This window comes from Parasteatoda tepidariorum, chromosome X2 (assembly GCF_043381705.1).
Source record: "Parasteatoda tepidariorum isolate YZ-2023 chromosome X2, CAS_Ptep_4.0, whole genome shotgun sequence".
NCBI lineage: Eukaryota > Metazoa > Arthropoda > Arachnida > Araneae > Theridiidae > Parasteatoda > Parasteatoda tepidariorum.
The window spans coordinates 40,851,902-40,875,790 of record NC_092215.1 but is presented as its reverse complement, the minus strand read 5'-3'; the positions used below and the strand labels follow the sequence as shown (position 1 = coordinate 40,875,790).

The window sequence follows — 23,889 nt, the reverse complement described above, 5'->3', positions numbered from 1 at the left end:
GCAATAATACCAATCTCGGGGGTTGGCACAGGTCGCAGGAAACTGATTATATACATAAGTGTATAAAATACAATATGACAATACATCACAGTATCGCAATTCGTACTTATCAGCTACAAGGATAAATACTTGTGTTGCTGACAATTGAAAAAAAGTCCCTATAGCTGTTAAGTACCAAAAAATATTTTTTTTTTCATGTGAAAATTATAGTTAGTTAAGTTTTATGGTTAGTTGAATTTCAGATACTCGGGCTTTTACTGTTTATATCACAATATGGTAGATAAGATAAATAAATGCAATTATTTTGACAGATAAAAAGGTGAAAATAAAAACTTAGCACAATTAAATAATCACATAAGATAAACTAACATGATTTTCAAATTTGTCCAGCAATTTTGAAAAACTATGTATCTTAACATTACAGATGTAACTAACGGATAGTGACTTGGCTAGAAGGAGGAATATTCATTAAAAAACCAAATACTGAATATTCAGCAGCCGAATGACATATTAAAAAAAAAAATAATAATGAAATATTTTTTATAAGTAAATAAGTTAGTCATCCTAGAAAAATTATCAAAATTTAGCTATATTATTGGTATTGAGTAAAGAGAAAAAAAGTTATTCATAAATTTTTTTTAAAATAAATAAAAAACTGATTAACAGCTATAAAAAAAGCTTCAAATTTGTAAAAAAGAAAAAAATTCTTTTAATTCTTAAAACAAAACTTAAATGCTAAAAATATTTTCCGGAAAAAAATAATCCTGCTTTGCTTTGTGAAAATAACATATAAACAGCAAAAATCTTAAAACAAGAACCTTAAAAAAAAACGAAATTGACACGACTGAATATAATTAAATAAAATCAGCAGTACAAATCTCTTGGTTTGGTATTAAGTAATCCTGTTTCAATTCTTCAAATTTCGCTTTTCCACTTTTAGAACACAAATTTATAAGCCATATACAGGTTTTAGAACAGGTTACGTCTAAAAAAAAATACTTATATGATTTTAGATTATTCTTTATTAAATCTTTTCAAATTCTAAAAAAAAACTTACTCGGAAAATACATTTAAAAAAAATACTCTGCTGAATATTTGCAACATCCTTACAAAACATAGTAAGAAACATTGTCAAAAAATTAATGTCCTCTTGCAACAAGGCTGTTACTAATCAGTATGGTGCATTAGGCTGTTACTAATCAGTATTTGACATGACGCATCAAAAACCTGGGGCATGTATCTTTTTTAACATTAGGGACATTTTATTAGATGCTAACTCATGCACTATACTTGCATTATATACTACTATAATTATGATTGATATTATACATCATATTTATAAAATAGCTGCAAAAATTATTGAAACTATTAATTGGTTTTTCTAATGGTAAACTTAAGTACCAGTGTTTTCACTACAGCGCGAGAACATGAGAATCTCGCATATATTTTTCTTTTCTCGCATTAAAAAATTATTAACGCGAGAAATTCGCGCATTCTATAAATCAATTTCAAAATTCGCGAATTTCTCGCATTTTGGAAAAAGCTTCGAATTACGCCATTTAGAATAAAATCCGTTTCACTTTTCTTCCTGGATCTTTCATTATTTTCAACATCTGCCCCATTATCTAGCTTCCCTATTTACCAGTATTGTTCAGAACCTTTTCGAACAACAGAACACAACCACGGAACCCCTTTCAGAACACATTTCTCTGCAACCACGCGTTTACCGTAGGTAAGGTTTCTTCATGTAAGACGTTCAAATTTTTTATGCACTTATGCAAGATGGACAAATACCTTGTAAAGGCAAAATCTTCTATGATGATGCATCAAAAATATTCAATGCTTAGAAGACGCTAAAAATATATTATAATTAAAGAAATGATTTTTTTTCAAGAGTTTTTGTGCTTTTTTAGAAATCTCACTTAACTTTTTTAAATCTCACCCTGTGTTTGAGAAAGGGAGAGAAATTCTCACCCATTTTTTTTTCTATGATGAAAACACTGAGTACCATGTTATAACTATTTGGGTTTATATTATAGGTAATAACTATGAATTGTTAATTAGTATCAATATAAATATTGATTTTAATGCTTTTATGGTATAATTAAGGTAGATTTTTCAGATTAAAGGGTTCACCAATTATTGTCTGATTTCAACGTATAATTTTTTTAAAAATTGGATTCTCAATATTCCTTATTATTAATTAGGCATATTCAGGTGAGCAGAATATGCCTGTGCGGCTTTAGAGGAAATTCAAGCAGCTATGGGAAAATCTTTGGTCCAAATTCTTGGGTAAATTTTGATCTAAAAAAAAACTATTCATTGGGAATAATTTTCTGCACCCCAGCTTACATACACATGAAGTTAACAAACAAGTCTAAACATACAATCCTGCTAATTATTATATTTAATAAAATAATACTATCATAATTCATAAAATTCCTACTGCTTAACATAATAATGAAACACCTGTAAAACGATCTTTTGTTACAACTTTATAAAAAAAAAATGAAATCTATGATAAATTAATAACTGCATTTGGAAAGACCCAACTCTTTAGATTCTTAAAAAAAAAAAAAATTCTAATTATTGTTTTCGCTTCAAAGCACAAGTAAGAATTTTCCAATGAAAAGCTTTCACATACTAATATTAAGACACGACACAATACTGTTCTATAACAATTTCATAGTTATAGAATATTACTTATAGATGCCATTGCTGCTGTAGAAGTTAGTTAAAATTCATTAAATATTCATGACATAAGCAAAGGATGTAAATATGTTTATTAAACTATTCGAAAATCTCAATGATACAATGCAAAACAATGATCATGCTGATATAAACACAATGCAAATCGTTAATTCAAATGAATTTACCGGATTTCAAATGTCCCAATAATAAAAATTTATATGAAATCTTAACAAACTTTCTTCAAATATGCTGACTTATGAAATGGAATGAAATACGCCGACATACCTACAGACTAGCAATTTATTTTCCAGTAGATCCAGGTAGTTTTCTTCCAGTAAGTCTAAGGTTCTTTTCATTCTCGAAGGAACGGATATCACTTCTTTCAAGAAATCGTTGTCTCTCAATGTAACCCGAACGACCCTTGTTAAAAGTCTCGAGATCCTTTTCAATGCCATGTTCTTCTTTAAAGGTCTTCCAATCTTCTAAGCTCTTCTCAAGAACTGACTGCTTTTTACCTTTGTTCGCAAGGCTGCCCAAAACTGAAGAAAGACCTGTACGTGGGCGAGCAATCAGTACATCAACTGGCTTATCTTTCACACACACAGCATCCTTTTCCAAAATATTAATTGGCTTATCCTTTACGACATCATTTTTGTCTTCTGGAGCATCATCCTTAAGTTCAACAGAATTATTAGAAACCCCTAATTTCTCAACATTACTCTCCAGCTCCTTTTCCTTAGGCAAAGTCTCTTCTTTTTTCAGGTCTGCATCACTCTCATCAGGCACTTTAATATCCGTAGCTTCAGCAGCTTTATCAGAATTGGCACTTTCTATTTTGTTCACAGTTTTCGGTTTTGATGTCTCTTCGGAAGTGGAAGCTTCATTCTGTTTACCGTTAGCTTTGCCATAAGGAGTCGATCTTACACCTTTTAAAAAGCTTTGCCAAACATCAACAGTTGGTTTATTAATGGTAGGTGCATCGTTATTTTTAAGCTCTTGGGCGTTCAGTTTAGCTTTTTTAGTGGCAGGTTCCTCATACAGTTCAGCTTCCTCATCGCTGAGTTCATCTTCTGAATGATCACTTTCGACAGTGGTAGGAGGCACATAATCCACATCATCTTCAGAATCCGAAGATCCGGAGCCAGTATTAAATATATTATTTAAGTAATCCATATTCGAAGAAAAATTACCAACTTAAGCAACAATTAAAGCGCTGACAACTGCCGCTCGTTTAATTCGCATGCATATTAAACCAAAAACAAAGCACAAAGCATGTTTTGACAGATCCTTGATTTTGATTCGCTCAATCACATTAATGGTTGTTGCCAAATTTTAAATACGAAATGTTTAAAATAACAATTAGTGAGGCTGTGATAGCCGAGAGTTTTAAAATCTGAAGATATAATTTTTATTATTGTTATTCAGAAATTTCAAGAGATGGCGCTACTAGTATAAACAAAAAAATTTTTCCGCATGCATTTCAAAAATCACAACAATCAAGGAAAATAGCAGACAACAATTTAGTTTCACACCGCATATATAATTTTTTCTCTTTGATCGCGACTCAAATTATTAAATATTGCTATTTAGTATCTTTCTGTCGCATTGAAGCTGTATAAACAGTTAAAATGTTTGAGAAAATAAGCAGGTTAATAATTTCTGTGATGGGATAATTATTATTATTTTTTTTTTAAATCATTCATCTTATCAGCTATATATTGTTATCAAAACGATTCATATTTTCTAGTTTTATCACAGGTGTATCAGATACTGTCGATCATTCAATCACGCATTTTTTAAAATTTACCATGATCTGCTGGATTTTATTTTTGAGTCTAAATTTCATAATTGTAGTATCTCAAAATGTCATTTCAAATAATCGAAGTAGAGCTGATCTTTCTTGTGTTTGTATACCTCAAAAAAAGGACTTCAATGAAACTATTAATGATAAAGTGATATCTGACTGTAGACGATGTTATTATTTTACATATGATTATACCAAAGATCAGGTATGTTTCTATTTCTTTTCTTTAGTTCTGTTTATATGTTAAGGTAATTATCTCTTTTACTATTTACTTCTAATAACAAATACCTGTTTCCATACAAGATGCATATTAAATATCAAAAGTGTAAAAACTTTTTTTTAGATTTAAATGTTTCTAACAGCAAAATTAAAAAAAAAATTATTTTAGTGTCTTTTATGTTCAGATTTTGTCATTTATTTGAAATTTGAATGTGTACTTAGTTATTATTCTATTAACTTTTAACTATGTAAATTTTTTGATTAACTTTGTTTAATTATGGTAAAATCCCCGTACATTGATGGATATTTTAGAATATGTACCTGTTTGAGCCAACTAACTTCACCAATACGCCAAAAGATTTTTTAACTTGCAAAAATTTAGAAAAAAATTAAGTACTGGTTTGCCCAAGAGTAGCTACAAAATGTACCTTTTGAGTTGGTCCCTTTCTGTGATAGTTTTTTCTCGCTTAATACTGTCCAGTTGGCCCACATCAAAACTTAGAGATTATTTTTGTGTAGGTACTGATAGATAAATCTTCTCATATGAATTATTATCCAAAAATTTTATTTGATTTTTGGTTTCACAAGGATATTAGTCCAAGATATTACAAGTCCAGCGATTCTCAGTACTTATGATAGAGCCGAGGCATTGCCATGCTCAGAACACAAAATTCTTCTGATTTGTGTCCTATCCATGTTTCTCACTTTTGGTTCTTTTTAGTAATAAAGTAAACTCCTTTCTGTATTTCTTTGTGTTATTTAACATTTTTGTATTGATCTGCTACTGAGAGTTCAAGTCTTTAATTCGCAGGTTCATAAGTGTGGATAACATATGTTGGTTTCAAACTTTTCCTTTTTAAACATTAGTAATCTGCAGTGTGGTTTCTGCATGAACTTGCACCCTATTGCCGGTATGCTGCCGCAGGCTCCTTTATAGACAAAGGGACATAACATTACCTTTTAATATGATTTCTTTTATTATTATTTTTTTGCCGAAAGGATTCTATCTAATTTTGTTCTGCTCCTGTTCCTTTTGTTAATGTTGTACTGAGACAAAAAAAAAATCTCGAATGAAGTTTGTTTTGATGATTAAATGTTCGTTAACTAAGTGCCAATCCTAATGGTTTGAAGGGTTAACCTTTATATTAAATAGTATTATTTATAAAATAAGTTAGAGAATCAGTCACAAATCTGTGCTATCTCTGAATAAAAAATCTTTTTTTTTCCTTTTGAATTGGGTTTTTGATTATAAAAATATGAAGCTTTTCTCCAATCTGGAAAATATGATACTTTTAGTTAAGTCAGGACAGCAGTTGAAACTTTGTGCCCTTTAGTGTTAATTTCACTTTTTGCATTTTTGGTAATATCTTCAAAGCTAACAGTGCAATCAAGAAAATCTTGCACTTTCAACAGAAACATGTTGATTGAAATATAGTTTTTCAAGTACTATTCAACCAAATTTGTTTAAATTTTGTTATTTAAAACTGCATAGTTTAAAACTCCAAAATTTGTATAATTTACATTTCAAAATTTTTTCAACTGTCATTAAAAAAAAATTTTTTTTCATACATGTGAGCAAGAATTCTTGGAATTGTGCAATTAGTTTTATTGTTATTATGTACAAAGAAAAATTGAAATTAATATTATGATGTTTTGTCTTTCTGCCACTCTCTTGAGTAAACTAATGTGGCTATATTTTCCAGATTGCTTCTACTGCCTATATTTTGATGGTCAAAAAGCTAATTCACATTGTCTGTTGTACGCTTGTGTGTCTAGTTTTGTGAATTAATTAATAGGTAGTCTAGTTTCGTAAAGTTAATTATTTACCATATTAGAAAGCTTATTTCTTTGAACTCTTTTTATTTTTTAAAAGTAAATTTTGATCATTAGAAGAAAAAAAAAATTCAGGGTTATATAGATTTCTTTTCTTTTTGCGCCTGCAAATACACCTAATTATATGAAGCCTACACTCTTTCAATATCTACTTCTTTGATTTCAATTATTTCCCCCTAAAGAATTAGGATTAAACATGGTTTTTATTTTGTGAAAGTTTGGTTTAAAACAAGATTACTGACTTCTCATAGCTCGTTGGTAATTTAATCTAGTTTCTTATGGTTGCTTGAGATAATTTGTAAGTAATATCTAGGATTGATATTTTGTCAAAAGAGACCTATTTCTTCTAGGTTACTGGAAAAAACTGAGTGAAATGGAGGAAACTAAAAATAGACCAATATAATTGTTTAGCAATAAACATTTATGAGAATAGTTTGAATTTAAATGAGTTAAATTTAAAATAGTACAAGAAAATAAAATTTTCATGTCTACTTTTTTTTTCATTTTATTTTTATACAGAATTTTAAAATCTATTTATCACATTTCTTTCATACATAGCAACATTTCATTATAAATTATATATTTGATTATAAGTATGCTATTTGCAATTATTTATATTTTATTTTATATCCGTCCTTGAACAGCCGACCCAATTTTTTTGGTTTACGACTACTAATGTTCAACTCCGTAGCCTTGTAATTTTGAACCCAATCCAGAAGACAAGGGAACTCCTTAATCAAGTATTGAAAGAAACTTGCCTTTGTGGGGTGCTTTTCGATGGACTAACCCGCATTTGCATTACATGGAGAGGAAGACCTCCCATGGTTAGCCTAATGGCAAGGGGACTCTAACCCATGATTTTCACGTCTGCCACTGAGGATATTTCACGTCATGTTTGATTATACTTTTGAAATTATAAAATAAATTGTGTTACCTTATACCTTACTTTAACTGCAAGCTGATAGGTACTTTTATATTAAAAATATAACCATCTGTTTAAAAAAAAGAAAAACATTATAAGAAGAAGCAATCAAAATTTATCTTTAAACCATCTTTTTTTTTATGCCATATTAGGTTAATTTTTTTTAAAATATTGTATATACTTTAAAATTCAGAAGTAGCTTTGCAATGTTAAAATGAAGAATGGGTTTGAAGATTTTTATTGCGATTATATTCTTTACCATTATTATGTTTTTTCCAAAACAAATCTGTGTTATTGAATACAGATTTTTAACATATATAAATGTGGAAAGGAAAAAAAAAAAGACAAACTATTTATTGATTTTTACTTTGTTCTGAGTTTTTTATTCTGAAAACCCCTACAATTTTTGGATGTTATTTAAATATAGCTGTATTTTTTGCACACCAAGTATTTATAAAAGTTTGATAATTTAATTTTTTTTAGCAGCAATAAATTTTAAAATACAATAAATTTTAAAACTATGAGAATTAATAAAACTTTTAAATAATTTTTTTTTTATTAAAATGCATTTTCAATTGATGTTTTCTTTGAAAAAAAAATATTTGATTTAAATTACTATTAAAAAAATCAATTTATTTACATCAATCATGGCAGAAAATAAAACCATTTATTCAATTCACTTTTTATTTACAGAGTGCCCACACTGGCTAATTTATCAGAAAGCTTAAATTTGGTGAATAATGATTTATTATTTTTTTTCTCTAAGATAAAAAAAAAAGCATTTTAATTATGATTTTGTTTTTTAAAAATTGTGTACAAATTTATTTTGAAATAATATTTTAGTTACAGCAAAATTAAATTGTCATTTTAAAATAGCTATAATCCTTTACACAACAAGTATGAATGTAATTTTGCTAATTGAAACGTATTAAAACAATATATTTACAACAATAAAGGCTTGAGACAATTTGATGCTAAAATGCATTTTAAATTGATGAATTAATTAAAAAAACATACATTTGATTTAAATAAATGAACCCTCGTTAAAAAAAACCTATTCGTTCTGGGTGGTTTTGAAAATATGTAAAACGTGTGGAAGAAACTTGCCATTCTCAGCGATACACTTATTTCAATGTTTATTTAATAATTTGTTTTTAAAATGACTTAGCCATGTTATATATTTTATGAAATGATGTAAAAAAACTTAACAAAATTAAGCAAAAATTAGCTCTCTGGTTTTAAGTAGTTTTACAGTTACAGCTGTTTAAAAAATTGTAATAATTAAAAAAAAAAATTGGTGAATCTTCAAAATTTTAAAAATTTATAATTCTGAAGCAAATGGTGCAAAAAATCTGAAAATTTTCTATTTTCAAAGTCAGAAGCCGGTTTACAAACATGCCAAAATCATTATAATTAAAATTTTTGACCTAAAAAAGTTTTTTTTAAGTTGATTTGATATGGAATTACCCAATCGGTACATTCGTATATGTTGAATAATATGCATTAGAAAAAGATGTTTGGGCATATAAAGGTTTTTAGGGCAAATATTCTGTGTGTCTGACTAACATGCCGATGAAACATACAAAAATTTTTGTGATTTTTGGAGACCTAAGATGTATACTGTTTACAATATACACTACCCTACAATAATGGAAGAGACACTTTCAGTTTTTGAAATTTTTTTAAATTTCTCAAGAAATACTAAGAAGATTATTTTGTAACTTTAGGGACATTTAGTTCATGCAATTTTGCATACTAAGCCAAAAAATTTAAAATTCAGAAGTTTCAGGGACTGATAATAAATTACGGAGAAAAAAAAGTATATTTGAACACCTTATGCTCGAAATTCAAGCAATAAGTTTGTAATTTATACCGATTAATTTGGTCGTAATTTGCAGTAACTAAATAAAATTTCATAAACCTAGCTCAAATATTTATGGAAATATGAACATTTTCATTAAAAAACTATTTTTTTTTTTTGTTTTGCATTTTCTGGCTGAGACTTAAATATTCAATAAGATAAAAAAATTTTTTTGGAGCAATTTAAAAATAATTACAATTAACAATTAAAATTTGAAAAGTACTTGTTAAAAGCCTCGCAGGATATGACTATTTAAAGTAGTTCTTTTATTCTGCGCTTGTGCGGAAAAAATTAAAAAAAATATTCTTTATAATTTTTTAGAGAATCGTACTTGGCAACCAATGAAAAATGTTTGATTTGAATATCTTAAAAATGTAAAGAGTTTCAAGATATTTTCCAAATAGTTTTTGTACTTTTTAAAAGAAGGCTCAAAATGATAAGAATCAACACATTTGTTTTTGCGCTATTAAACAAGATATATTAACAATGACACCGACATTGTGGGGGATCATTCCCCCCAAAAAATGTTTTCTTCCGCCTGTTTTCTTTCCTTATACTGTCACAGTTAAGTGTGCGGACGGTTACTGTAAGGAAATATCATTTATTGTTAAATTTTGTAATATGATACAAAATGAAATATGTGGAAAGCCCCTTATCATTTTGAGCTTTTTTTTTCAAAAAAAAGAAAGTGCAAGAAATTAGAAAATTGCTTAAACTTTTTGAATTTTTAAGATACTGGAATCAGAAATTTTTTCATTAGTTGCGAAATACGATTCATTATAAAATTTCTTTCTAAAATTTTTCCGTGCATGCCCAGTATAAAAGAACTAATTTAAGTAATTAGTAATTAAAGTAGTAAAGTAATTAAGTAGTAGTAATTAAATAATAACTAATTAAGTATCTTGCCCAGTTTTTGAATTTTTTTTTCAAATTTTGAAACATTGTAATTAATGTTTAGTTGCTCCAAACCTTTTATTAAATATTTTTAAAGTTATAGCAAAAAAACGTGAGACAGAATTTTTTCTTCTTCTAAAAATGTCCATATATTCATAAATATTTAAGGTAGGTTAGGAAACTTTATGCAGTTATTGCAAATACCAATCAAAGTACNAAAATCCGGGCCTTATTCATAAATATTTAAGGTAGGTTAGGAAATTTTATGCAGTTATTGCAAATACCAATCAAAGTACGAGTTACAAGCTTATTGCTTGATTTTCTAACTTGGTGAACAAAAATACTCCTTTAATTTTATACTTTATTATCAGTCTCTGAAAGCTTTAAACTTTATTGCTAAGTGTTAAAAATCGCATTAATTAATTTCCTCTGAAGTTGCGAAATAATCCTCTAAGTATTTCGTGCAAAATTTAAATAAATGTTAAAAACTGAAAGTGTCTCTTCCATTATTGTAGGGTAGTGTATGACAATTTTATTTTTTAAATGTTCTATAATGTGAGTGTTATGATTTTCTGAGTTTCATCTTAGGTATTTGACGTTAGCCACATCAAACACCATTTTATGAGCTCAGAAATTCAACCATGATTAAAAACCCCAAACAAGAAATATACATATTCATTTATTTCTACTATTATAAAGTAATATCTAAAATCACGAATAATAATTAGGGTCGCGAGTTTGTCGTGGACCAAAATTTGCGAGAAATTGTGAAAATTTCCCGGGAATACAAATACAAAAAATCTACTGCATATGCATTGAAAGACATCGATATGTTACACGTAAGTTGAGCGCCGATTATCCGCACCAATCGGGACCAAGCCCGATCCGGATAACGAAAAATTCGGATAATTGGACAACTTTAAGAACAGCTATGAGAATGTTTTTAAGTAACTTCTTTTTTTTTTTCCTTCCGAATTGGGATTGGCAATTGTAGTAGTGCCTGTTATAGCATGTTACAAATGGCGTGTTTAAAAGTTTTAATTTTGTAAATTTTATTGCAAACCTGTTCTTTTATTAGAAACTACAAGCTTCCCACCTTATAACAGGGTGGAAAGAATATGAGGTTCTTTTCAAGGTCACCGGCGAACAAAAAAGGAAATTTTTCGACCCTTTTCTGAAAATAAATAAATATTTTCGCCATTATTAATACGATTATTATTGAAGAAGATGGGGAAAAAAACATGGTCCTTGTACGATCCGGATTATTGGTAAATCCGGATAATCGGCGATCTATTTTACTTAAAACATATAAAAGAACTGAATCTTTTCTTTTAATTTTATGCTGCATTGATATTTTTTTTCAAGTGAACAGAGCTTTGGTACGAAATATTGTTTATTGTTTAAATATTCTCGTTAAATTTCTTTGTTCTTCAAATATTCTTATGCCAGCATTTCGGACATTTTTTCAACAATTAGGATTTAAAATTTCATAGCCCTGTGCAGTAAATTTTTTGGGGTTAACTAAACTTTCTTTCCTTATGTATTTTTGTTGCACTTAAAGTAGGCATGATATCCTTATTAACTCATCGCCCAAAGAATAGTAAGACTTCTCAGGGTTTGAATTATCTTTGAACTATTCTCTTGTCATTTTGCTATAAATCTTTTCTCCTAAATATTTTGTCAGTTATGCATAATCAATTAAGCTTCAGGAAAGTACAAATTGCTATTGAAATTTAAACAAATCTCGCATTTTAAACTATTTTCGCACAGATCATAACATTTTGAAAATATCGTGGATTCAGGAGAGAAAAAACATAATTCATCGCAACCTTGCAACCCTAATTATAATTTTATTGATAGTTATTATAAGGACTGGCCTGAAATAATAATTTTTCACTTATCAACTGCAATGATAAAAAAATTCTTTCGTAGAAATTTATTTCTTAGAATATGTCAATCATTTTTTTCAATTGTATTCTAATCACCAATATTTCACCTTGTCTTTTACACTTTTTACAGGAAGTAAATATTTATTATCTTTGTTCAAGAAATTTTTCAATTCCTTTTTTATTTATTTTATTTACTCTCATATCGAGACTTATACTTTGCAAATCTTTTTTCTAGATTAATGAATCAAAGTTTACCATGATTCTTTATCGCCAAATCCTTTCTTTAATAGTACTTGACTGTTGCTTTCCAGCTTTGAAAAATTGATTTTTACTCTAACCCGTTATAAATACAACGAAAAAGAATTTTTTTTAGCCATGTAATAAAGATTCACTTTGTGTTTCTAAGTATGGAAGCGTAAATGATAATGTTATTTTATTGCAAATAAATAACAACGAATTTCTTTCTACTTGTAATATTTTTTTCATTACGTAAAGTAATATTTTTAATTTTGTCATGGCTTTTCTAAATAGATATTTAGAGATTATTTAGCATTCCTAAATATTTATTTAGCTTAAGGCTTGCTTCTTGACATTTTAGTAGCTGCGAATACAATTAAATACAGAAAAGAAAGTAAAAATGGAAAAGATGCTTAAAATAAACAAGCATTAAGAGCCCCTGGACAAACTTTATGGAAATTGGATTTCGGTCAAATTGTCAGAAATTTTAATATCTTGCAGTTTATTTAACGCTCAAAATATTTCGTGGACAAAAAAACTCAAAAATTGAAAGTTTTTGGGATGAAGTTATTTTAAAATTCTATTTGCGTGTTGCGCAACAATCTTCTAAAATTTTGAACACAATTAAATAGAAAAAGAAAAATTTAAAATGGGAAGGAGAGCTAACACAAACAAGCATATAAAAACTTTATGAAACGCACGAACTTTATGGAAATTGGTATTTTCTTATTCTTGTCTGAAGCTTTGATATGTTGTAGTTAATACAATGCTTATCACAAGATTTCATTGACTCGCAGCTAGACAGTTTTTTAGATACAGCTATTTTTAAAGTATCATTTCGTGCCGTGAGCTGAGTTTTCTTCTCATACGCGGAGTGCGAACTTTATGGAAATTGATTTTTCGTAAAGACGTCTAAACTTTTAATATGTTGTAGTTTTTTCAATACTTATTAAGACTTGTTTGATGGACTCAAAACTAAACAGTCTTATAGATACAGTCATTTTAAAATCCCTCTTCGTGCTGAGAGCAGAGTTTACTTTTCATACATACATAGTCTTATGTATCCTATTTTTTTTTTCAAATAGTTTAAAATGATTGTTAAAGAATAACAAAAAATCAATAAATATTATCGACTTATTAAAATATTTCTTGGAGACTCAAAATATTCTATTTTTTCTTGGTTTTTATGACTCATGGACAACTATACTCTCTTTACGTTACTCACCGCGCATGTAAGCGGGACTTTAAAAAATTCAAGCGAGGCTTTAATCTTAGTTTTAGTTACTGTTAATAACTGTTTTAATTTTCAGTGAGAACGTGTTTTCACTACATGCTGCATACATAAAAGACAATAAGTAAACGAATGTCACATGAAATTGTGTAGAATGAAACGAACGAGTGAATCAAAATAAAAATCATCGAAAAAAAAACAGTATGTTAATGCATAAATGAAGTATATGATCAATGAAAGAGTAAATGATTGAAAACAGTTAACGCATTGCTTGTCAATGGATTAAGGAATAAGCGAATCAGCAGATCAGAGAATCACTGCTTCGTTAATTTGCTGTTTCAGATTTTTACTCATTTATTAATTTATTGTTCTCTGATTCGTTCTTTAATTGATTTGCTTGTTCGTCAATTCACTAATTCACTGGTTTGTTGACCTGTTTAGTCACTCATTCACTGATATGCTTTTTTTTATTGATTCGTTGATTCATCCACTCGTTCCTTTTTGTGAGTTTCTAATTCGTTTGTTTATTGATATTCCCGCATTAATTGATTCGTTGATTTTCTTTTTCACTGATTTCATCCTTCACTTGCGGGAATGTGTCTTTCACCGATTTGCTCTTAGATTTATTTGTGTGATTCGGTTATTACTACGTGTAGTAAGTACGGGTTCTAACTAAAAGTTGTCGCCATTAACCGAAATAAAATTTTATTTCGGGTCTTTCCTTACCTCCGTAGTAAAAAAACGAAATCACTAAAAAATACTCGAAAAAAAAAAGAAAAAAAAACATTATTATCGTTAGTTTTTCCAATTCTATACATATCAGACTGTATTGATATAAAACGCATATCTTCAAATTAACACACATTTTAAACAAGCAAGCTTTCGAAATAAATTTTTGAAGAAAATGAAAATTTTTTTAAATCTGTTTTTCCTTTAACTTTTGCGATAAATTTTTAATAAAAATAATTAAATTATGATTATATAGATTTAGGTTTGTTTAGTTCAAAATATTACCTACAAACTTGGTACTGTGCTGCTGAACATTATTTTTGACTCAACCTAATGAATCATTATCTCTTTTTTCGTAGTTTTAAACTTCCTCACGATGTCATTGATCCCTAGGCAAACTTTTTCCACCTTTTCACACCCCTTGTCTAAGCAATTTGGCTAATTCCATCTACATTAATATCGTAATCTTAGTTAATATCTATTATTAATATCTTAATCTTAGTTAATATCTATTATTAATATCTTAGTTAAATATCTACATTACTCTTATAAATTAAGAAAATATTCGAGACATTTTAAAAGATTAATACGTTTTGCACAATAACTGAAGAAAAAACAAACAAACAAAACAGCCTCATAAGGTGCAGGCACAAAACGACCCACCTTCTATGGCCACTCTCTTCTCCAGACACGAAACAATATCAGTTGTCAATTGCCACTCACACTTCTCTTTCTCTGATAGCAATTACGCTATACAAGCTGTTTGTGATCCGTAATGACCGCCCTTAATATGTATTTTTAGAATGCTTCCCAAGAATGAAGTAAAAAAGTGCGCTCATAAGAGCCTTAAATTTATATTTAAACGAGGAAAAGAAAATCGAAATCTAAGGAATCGCTACTGTGAGTGGCAGGTTGAAAACACCAAAACCAGTTTGATTGCGTGCTGAACCTTAATGATGTATCTAATAAATCTCATAAAGCTGTGTCTGGTTGGTAATCCGAGCAAAAAAATAGCATTATATGTAAAAGGGAAAATTAATTAAACACATTTTAAATTATTGAATACTCATTTTATAATAATTTTAGAAATCATGAAGCATAAGGAATAAATAAGAATTTCGAATGAATAGCAATAGTTGTCTACAATAGCGAGTAATATTAGTTCTTAAAATTGCATCGAATTAGGGTCTTAAATTTATATTTAAGAGAAAGGGATTATATTTATGAAATTTTTTTTTTCGAAATCTAAGGAATGACGACTACCCATTTCTACCAATAACAACCTTCCTAATAGCCGCGAATTTTTTTTTTGAACAGCATTTTTTGAATTTTTTAATACTGGCATTCATTTTACCTCACAGTAATGATTTTTTAAACCTTATTTATTTTTAGACATAATTAATAATCATTTTGTTATTTATTATTTCGGTTGTCTTTATGAAATTATTTAAAGTGAAATGCCAATAAAATAGAAATGACAATATTTTTAACATATAAAATACGTATATACTTGTTTTGCTTTTGAACTTGAAAGATTGGAATTGATTCTAATAAAAATAATATAAAAAGAATCTGCTGAAAAAAAATTCATTGATATTTCCACCGCCCTTTTCAAATCAAAATAGAAAAGAACCAAAGGCGATAATAAAGAAATATGTTTCCCCGGTAACCATCTTCAACGTTAATAACGGCTCTTTAAGCTTTCGTTACAAAAAAACGATAATGTGGCATGTTTGTTTCATTTTCGCTTACGTAATATACCCTAAAAACTAAATTAGGTACCGCTTTAGAAGTGGAAAATTCAACTGTCGGATATCTAGTTTAAGATTAATTATTAAAAAAAAACGATAAAAAAAAATGTCATTTTTTTTTTTAAAAAAAATAATTTCAAAATAGTTTTTTATTGGTTAATATACTCACAATTCTTTTTGTGTATTTTATAATTTATAAAGTTGGGGATCCGCCGAAAAAAGTTCATTTAGGGTTCCATAGCTGAAAAAAATTGGGAACCGCTGATGTATTGGGACGCACATCAAATAATAGGAGGGGATGGATTTTTGCTATCACGTTTATTTTTCTTCCAAAATTTTCAGTTTTAAATTATTGTATTGCATAAATGGGGCTGAATTTTGCCAACACAGCTCCCAATTTCATCCTTCAAGAAGTGGGTGTTGGCATTGCTTGTTGGCCTTAGACATTATGTGAAATTTCAAAAAAGTCTAACAGTCTTAAACATCATGACTAGGCTGCCAATTTTGATCATAATAGAACTATTACAATAGATATGACGCATTATTTCAAATATTGCTCCGTAGTAAAAACTTATTGTTCTTTCGTGTAGCACTGCATTGTTTAGCTGTCATTCAGCCTTTTTTTTGGGGGGGGGGGCGCTTTTGTAGCATATAATAACACAAAGGGCTCAAAATTAAAATTTCATGAAATTTTCTTTCCAAATAAATTGTTTTATAAATTAAAAATTTAAATAGCTAAATAGACCATGTATTTAAAATTTTAGTTAGGATTTCAAAGTTTTTTTAAATTTTTTTTTACCTCTTTTAAAATGCGTACTTTGCTACTCTTTTGTGAGTGAATTCCAACAAATTTCTGAAATTTTATATGCTTTTCAAATTCGATTTTGTTGTTATTGTTTGTCAGTTATATTTTATGGTGACTTAAAAAATGTATATATTTATTTCGCGTTTTTTTTTTTAAATTGTTTGAAAAAAAAAACGCATATATGTTTATAAAATTATAACGTTCTAGTTCTACAACTTTTCGTAAAAAAATCGTAAAAGCCTTTTTTTTAAAATCTCTTTTAAAATGCGTAGTCTACTTCGCTATTCCTTTGTGAGTGAATTCCATCAAATATCTGAAATTTTAAATGCTTTTTAAATTTGATTTGCCTGTTATTGTCTGTCAGCTATATTTTACGACGCATTAAAATTTTTTTTTCTTCTATATTTTGCATTTTTTTTATAAAATATGTTTGAAAAAAAAAAGCGCATATATGTTTTTAAAATTATAACGTTCTAGTTCTACAACTTTTCGTAAAAAAATCGTCAAAGCCTTTTTTTTTAAACCTCTTTTAAAATGCGTAGTCTACTACGCTATTCCTTTGTGAGTGAATTCCATCAAATATCTGAAATTTTAAATGCTTTTCAAATTTGATTAGCCTGTTATTGTCTGTCAGCTATATTTTACGACGCATTAAAAGAAAATTCTATATTTTGCATTTTTTTTATAAAATTATTTGAAAAAGAAAACTCATATATGTTTATAATATAATTACGTTCTAGTTCTAGAACTTTTCGTAAAAAAATCGTAAAATATCTTTTTTTAAATTTCAATGTGAAATAAATTTATTTCGTAAAATGATTTTCTTTCACATAATGATTTTATTTCATATTGTTTTTCAAAGCGTTTAAATGGTTTGTTGTTCGCTATTGTTTGTTAAAAAAAAGTTCTTATTTTTGCTTTTTTTTAAAATAAAATTTTAGTCTTTTTTTCTTTTTTAAATCATACTAAGCTTATTTCTTTTTTATCATCCGTTTTTGTTTTGAAAAGTATCTGTTAAATTGTCAAAATAGCAATTTTCGTCTTTTATTTCCAAACGACTTTCAATTTATTAATTAATTTTTATGGATATGGATCTAGATGAGACACATATTGTGGTATACATTTCTCTGAATTCGTGATATGATGTGTACCACCTGTTACTTTGTCACCTGTTGATTATAGAGTTCATTTGCTACGTAGATGTAGTAAAATAAATACAGTGCAAAGAACTTAAGTGGAACATAGAACTATTTTTATTGATATGTTGCGTAATCGACACATTATAATATCTGTTTTTAAGTACAACTAGCAAATTTAAAGAAAATGTTATCCTTGAATAACTTTTGACCTAAAGATCAGAATTTGAAGATACAATCTTGATGATTCAGGATGCCCACAGGTATATTAGTTAAAAAAAAACTAACTTTTACTTCCTTTAGGAAATCAGACACAAAAAAAATGTACCTTCTCTGAACAAACATACTTTTCCTTGCTAAACCTGGATTTTGAGTCCCAGAAAAGGGTACTGGTTACTTCCACTTGTTCAACTGGGCGTAATTGGACCCGATTTCCCCGAGACAAAGCATTTGTTCAAGTGGGTGTTACTTTCAAGCAAAACCAAGTATCAGTTCCTAGGGTAACCAAAATCTATAAATGATCCCATAATGCTAATTTGTTTTTTGAGTATTTTGTTATATATCTCTGGAACTAATGGCATACCTGCCAAATTTCACCCGTTCCGAGAATGGATTTTCAGAGTGGTTGTAAAACAATAAACGAAAAACAATCGGATTCAAAAATATGTATATATTTTGTTCCCGTTGAAATTCGCTTGAGCAAGGATTATTATGATTTGATATATTCATTGTAATTATTTATATGTAGTGGTGGTCAAACTCCTTAATAATTATCATTATAATTCAAAAAGTTTATTGGAATAACCTGAGTATTGCTACCATTTTAAATATGAAAATAAAATCTTCCGGAAAATCCGGAAGAGTTGGCAGGTATGTAATGGTGACCAGTAAACTAGGATGGACGCAGGTTTTACGAACCTTAGGACGAATTTTATTGCAGGCCTTTTTCTCAATGCACAAAAAGTCCTTTTTTTTTAAATAAAAAAAAGTATGAAAAAAAAACATTTTAAAATTTTTGAAGACCCTTTATTTAACACGTTCACGCCGGGTATTGCGCCTGAAAGCGGGACGGAAAAGAGAAAATACTGGTAGAAGAACTATTTCAATATTAGATAACATTCGGGAGAAATTAATCTATTCTCAACAGTAAACAATTCACTGAGATTAATTTTATCTCGGCGAAGAAGCAGTTCAATATAAAAATTGTATCCATTAAAAACAATTGGTAGTTATGGATTTTTATTATTCCAAAAAAGAAAAGCAACCAAAAAATGAAATTTATTTGCTATCAGTTTTTACTCTTTTCCGTCTTGATATATATATAGGCTTTCAGCCCTGCCCACCGGTGGGTCACCCTGGCGTGAACGTGTTAAAATTGTAGTTTTATGTAGATATATAGAAATTCTCAAAAATTTTCTTTCTGAAAAACTTATTAAAAATACTATATTTTTTGTTCTTGGAACAATTATCCTTGTCCAGGGGGTAAATTGGCCTATTGGGACGTATTCCGGTACGCTCTCTAAACTGGTGAAATCTGTTGGAAAGAAAAAAAGAAAGAAAGAAAAAAAAACGATTTTAATTTTGTTTTGAATTTTCGTCTTTAAGAAAAAAAATTAGCTAAATAACTGACAATCTAACATTCAAAAAATTTGAAATAAAATTTGAACTAAGATTCAATAATTATTCATTTTAATATACACTACACATCTCGATGTTGCGTCCACCGCCCTCAAGGGTATCCAAGTCCATTCCTGGTAAAGGTAAAAAGAAAGTAGGTTCGAGTATTGATTAAATGATAGTGGGTTCGCGTTTTGATAAAAATAATAGTGGGTTCGAAAACTAATCAAATAATAGCAAGTTCGGTTCGAGTACCGATAAAAAGTGAGTTCGAAAAATTGATGAAATAGTAGCGGGTTCGAGTACCGCAAATAGAGAGTGGGTTCGATTAAACATCAGGGATTAACCCCCAGGACGTATCCCGTTGCGCCCACTGATCTCTATATATGATACCTCGTAGTTTAGGGTATAGAGATCAGTGGTTGCGCCCACTTAACTAGTAACCTCCGTCTTCGTTACTTTTTGTTGAAAAAAAAATAACAATTGATATTAATTTTGTTTTGAATCTTTACCTTTTAGAAAAAAAATTATAAATGAATGATTTGTTATAAAATATTATTTTTCTTACTAATCGCCATTGCAACTCTCGAATACGCTATCCGAGGAGATGACCGCCCTCCTTCCCTCTCCACCTCTGCTCAGTTGTATGGATATACACTACTCTACAATAATGGAAGAGACACTTTCGGTTTTTGAAATATTTTGAATTCCCCAAGAAATGTACTATTTTGAGAAATATATAATCTTGAAAACGTAAATACTTATTTTGTAATTTTTTAAGTGTTTGGTTCTTGCGATTTTTCATACTTTACAATAAAGTTTAAAGCTTTTAGAGGAATTAGGGACCGACAATAAATTACAAAAGAAAACAAGTGTTTTTGATCAAGTATTCCATCAATAAACTTTAAACTTGTATCGATTACTTTGGTTGTTATTTGCTGTGACTGCATTTAATTTCGTAAATGTAGCTTAAATATTTATGGAGGTATGGACATTTTTATTAAAAGATCCTTTTTTTTTGTCTGGTGTTTTGCTATAACTTAAAAAATATTCAGTAAAATTGAACAAAATTTTTTGAGCAATTTAAAATAAATTAAAAAATAATTGCTTTAAAATTTAAAAAGACTAAATTGTTAGCAAATGCGCAAGATATAAGTATTTAAAGTAGTTCATTTGCACTGCGCATATGCGAAAAAAGTTAAAATTATTTTTTAATAATTTCATAGTGAATCGTATTTGACCACTAATGGAAAAAAATTTATTTAAATATCTTAAAAAAAGTTTCAAGCAATTTTCTAATTAAATTTTGTACTTTTTAAAAGAAAGTTGAAAATGATAAGGGGTTTTCCACATATTGAATTTTGTTCCTGCTGTGTGTGTAATTTGCAATACTGCATATAGTTTGTCTAAAGTAAGTTCTCCCCTAGCCATTCGACTGGACCTGTGGCGGTGACTATGGTTACGAGGTATAACTATTTCAAGTAGGGGTGTGGGGTCACTGTTTAGGCCAGGTTTTGGCTCGGCTCAGCGAGATAAAGGAAATCTTTTTCTTCGTTTTATTGTGTTAGCCCTAGAGTGAGGAGGAGCTACCCACCCTGAAATGCGCTATTCTTGTTCTCATAAGAGCAGTCGGCCTCAGGTTTCGTGGCGGGGGGAGTTCTTACCGTAGGCAAACTATACCCAACTCGACTACCTTCTCCTCCAATTCCAAGTAGCATTAACTGTATATTCTTCGCTTTTTATCACAAGTGTAGTAGCTGTGTTTATGACATATCTTTTAATTATCATCTTAAAATTAGCATATCTTTTGAAGCAATTGATTTTTAATGTCATACAGCACCACTTATCAGCCAACTTTTGAATTATTTTTTCTTTTATAAAACAAATTCCCATTGCTTTGCGCTCACCCAGATAAAATATTAGAACATTCTGACCTGTAGTTCTTTTTTTTCTTTCTAAATGGCCTTTTGAAATTGATGTTGTTGTTGTAGTTCATTTACGTCGCACTAGGGCTGCACAATGGGCTATTGGCGACGGTGTGGGAAACATCCCTGAGGATGCTCCGAAGACCTGCCATCACAATTTTGATCCTCTGCAGAGGGGATGGCACTCCCGCTTCGGTAGCCCGACGACCTGCAAGCGAAGTCGAGCACTTTACGGTAGAACAGTTTAACGAGGACCAATACCGTACATCCTCGGTCCCTACGCAGACTGAACCAAGTGGTCACCCACCCGCACACTGACCGCAGCCAGTGTTGCTTGACTTCGATGATCTGCTGGGAACCGTGTCTTTTCGATCAGTCCACTGCTGTACCTTTTGAAATTGAAATTTTAATTATAACCACTTCGTGGATGTACTTATTTATTTAGTAAAGTAAAGAAAGTATAAATTGCATATAAAAATAAACTATTATTATAGGTTACATAGATTTTAATAGATATAGGTAGGAAAACCATGTCAAGATTACATTCTGAATTTTAAATTTTTAATGTTCTCATTTGTTTAATTAATATGATTGAAATCACTATAGTGCAAAAGATTAAAAACATCAGCTTAGCCCTGTGCCAGATTTTTTTCTGGCTTTCTGCGAAAAAACCTTTCTAGCACTAATATATTTCTACAAGATATTTTTAATAATAATAAATATGTATGAAATGAATTTACAATAACAAAAGCGGTCTGTGTTTATAAAAAATCTGCATGTTTTCAATAAAACTGTATTATAAACTTTTTTTAAATTGTTTTACTTAGGTTTAAAGTTTTATAGGAAGTAATCTTTTTAACTGAAGAATGGGTAAAATGATTTTATAAATCAATTCTATAGAAACTTAAAATGAATAAATTAACTCAAGTGCAGACAGAAATGCTAATATTAACACAAGAAAAGGTTACTTACTACGTGTGTGCAGAAAAAGCATTTGAAATAGTTAAAAGTAGAAAAAAAAGAGAATTAAACTTATATAACGTTTGTTTTGTTTAACGCAACCTTGATTTCAACTATCTCGCAATCTTTTCTTCTATTGTTGTTTTCCAGGGGAAAAAAAAATTCTACAGACATGTGAATGCCGTAACAAGAAATTATCTAATTATTTAAAAATAAAATTTAAGAGAAGGAAAATATTTTGGATTTAATTACTTTTTTTCTCATTGACTTCAAAAGAGAATGCATATTCTAATAATATCGGGAATATTCTTGCATTTGGGGAGGGGGGGGGGGAAGAACATATAACGCAGTTTTTTTTTTNAAGCTACACTCGCCTTAAAAAAAAAACAAACGGGATTTTAAAAACTGTTTAATCCGTGGAAATATAACTGTTGAAAAAGAGATCAACGACAAAGGCGTGTAATTTTACGACGAATTCACGCAAATCGAACACGTCAAGTCTGAAGATGATTACTCAAATGCCCAATTCGGGATTTGTGAATCGAAAAAAATAATATTGTTTTAAAAAATATCGAAATTTATAAATCAAATGGAAATCAATAGCAAAGACTTATGTTAAATCGAACAAAAAATTAGGTTATTATTCGTTTTTATAAATGAATAATCAAATGCATGACTCGAGTTTCACAAGTCGCAATAATATAGCGTGAAAAATATCTGGATTTAAACAAAAAGATGAGAAAATTCGTTGTATTAACTGCATAAAGCACTCTAAATTCCTCATGGATTTGCTATAGAATTGGCAAGAAATGAATGCCTCAAAAAGTGAGAATGCAAATGGGCATTTCAAGTTTTATGTGTCAAAATAATATCGGGATTTTGAAAACCAAGCGAAAGTAAATAGCAAGCAATAACTGCTGAAAAATTGATTGAAAAACTGCATAGTTTTTATTTTATTTTATGGAAACTGTGAAAATCGAACGCATCTTGAAATGATTATTAGATTCGAATTTCACGTGTCGTAATATCACATAAAAATATCGATATTTTATTCACTTGATTCGATTTTGTTTTAAAAGGAATTTTATGATTCCTTTATTAGAAATCGAAATTAATAATAAAATCATCACTGGTAGAATACATAATGCTGTTCGAAGACACACACACACGCACGCACACTCTTTTCGAGAATGGATTTTCCAAGTGGTAGTAAAATAATTACCGAAAAACTATCTTCCTCAAATATATATATATATATTTTAATTAGGTTAAAATTCGCTATTGTAGGAACTAATATGCTTTTACATATTTGTTGTAATTATTTATATGTAGTGGTGGTCAAACTGATTTAAAATTATTATTATAATTCAAAAAGTTTAGTGAAA

The 23,889-nt window shown here is 28.9% G+C and overlaps 2 protein-coding genes across 5 annotated transcripts in view; one reads left to right on the top strand and one right to left on the bottom strand.

Moving 5' to 3' along the window:
* Nucleotides 1-2,766: 2,766 nt before the first annotated feature.
* On the bottom strand, nucleotides 2,767-4,098 carry LOC107440685 (craniofacial development protein 1). Its single transcript, XM_016053670.3, has one exon. It carries the CDS (start codon nucleotides 3,862-3,864, stop codon nucleotides 2,992-2,994), a length of 873 nt encoding a protein of 290 aa, XP_015909156.1. The 5' UTR covers nucleotides 3,865-4,098; the 3' UTR covers nucleotides 2,767-2,991.
* Nucleotides 4,099-4,148: 50 nt separating this feature from the next.
* Nucleotides 4,149-23,889, top strand: part of LOC107440660 (SID1 transmembrane family member 1) — a 72,551-nt gene continuing 52,810 nt past the window's right edge. For 2 of the 4 annotated variants that reach the window (XR_011638373.1, XM_016053639.3), the window contains exon 1: nucleotides 4,181-4,700. Coding sequence is in view for 2 of the 4 variants with exons in the window: in XM_016053639.3 (XP_015909125.1) it covers nucleotides 4,500-4,700 (201 nt within the window). In the remaining 2 variants the exon portion in view is untranslated. Of the gene's footprint in view, nucleotides 4,701-23,302; nucleotides 23,330-23,889 lie in introns of those variants that run through there. The other 2 variants (XM_071188227.1, XM_071188224.1) reach the window with 2 other exon arrangements.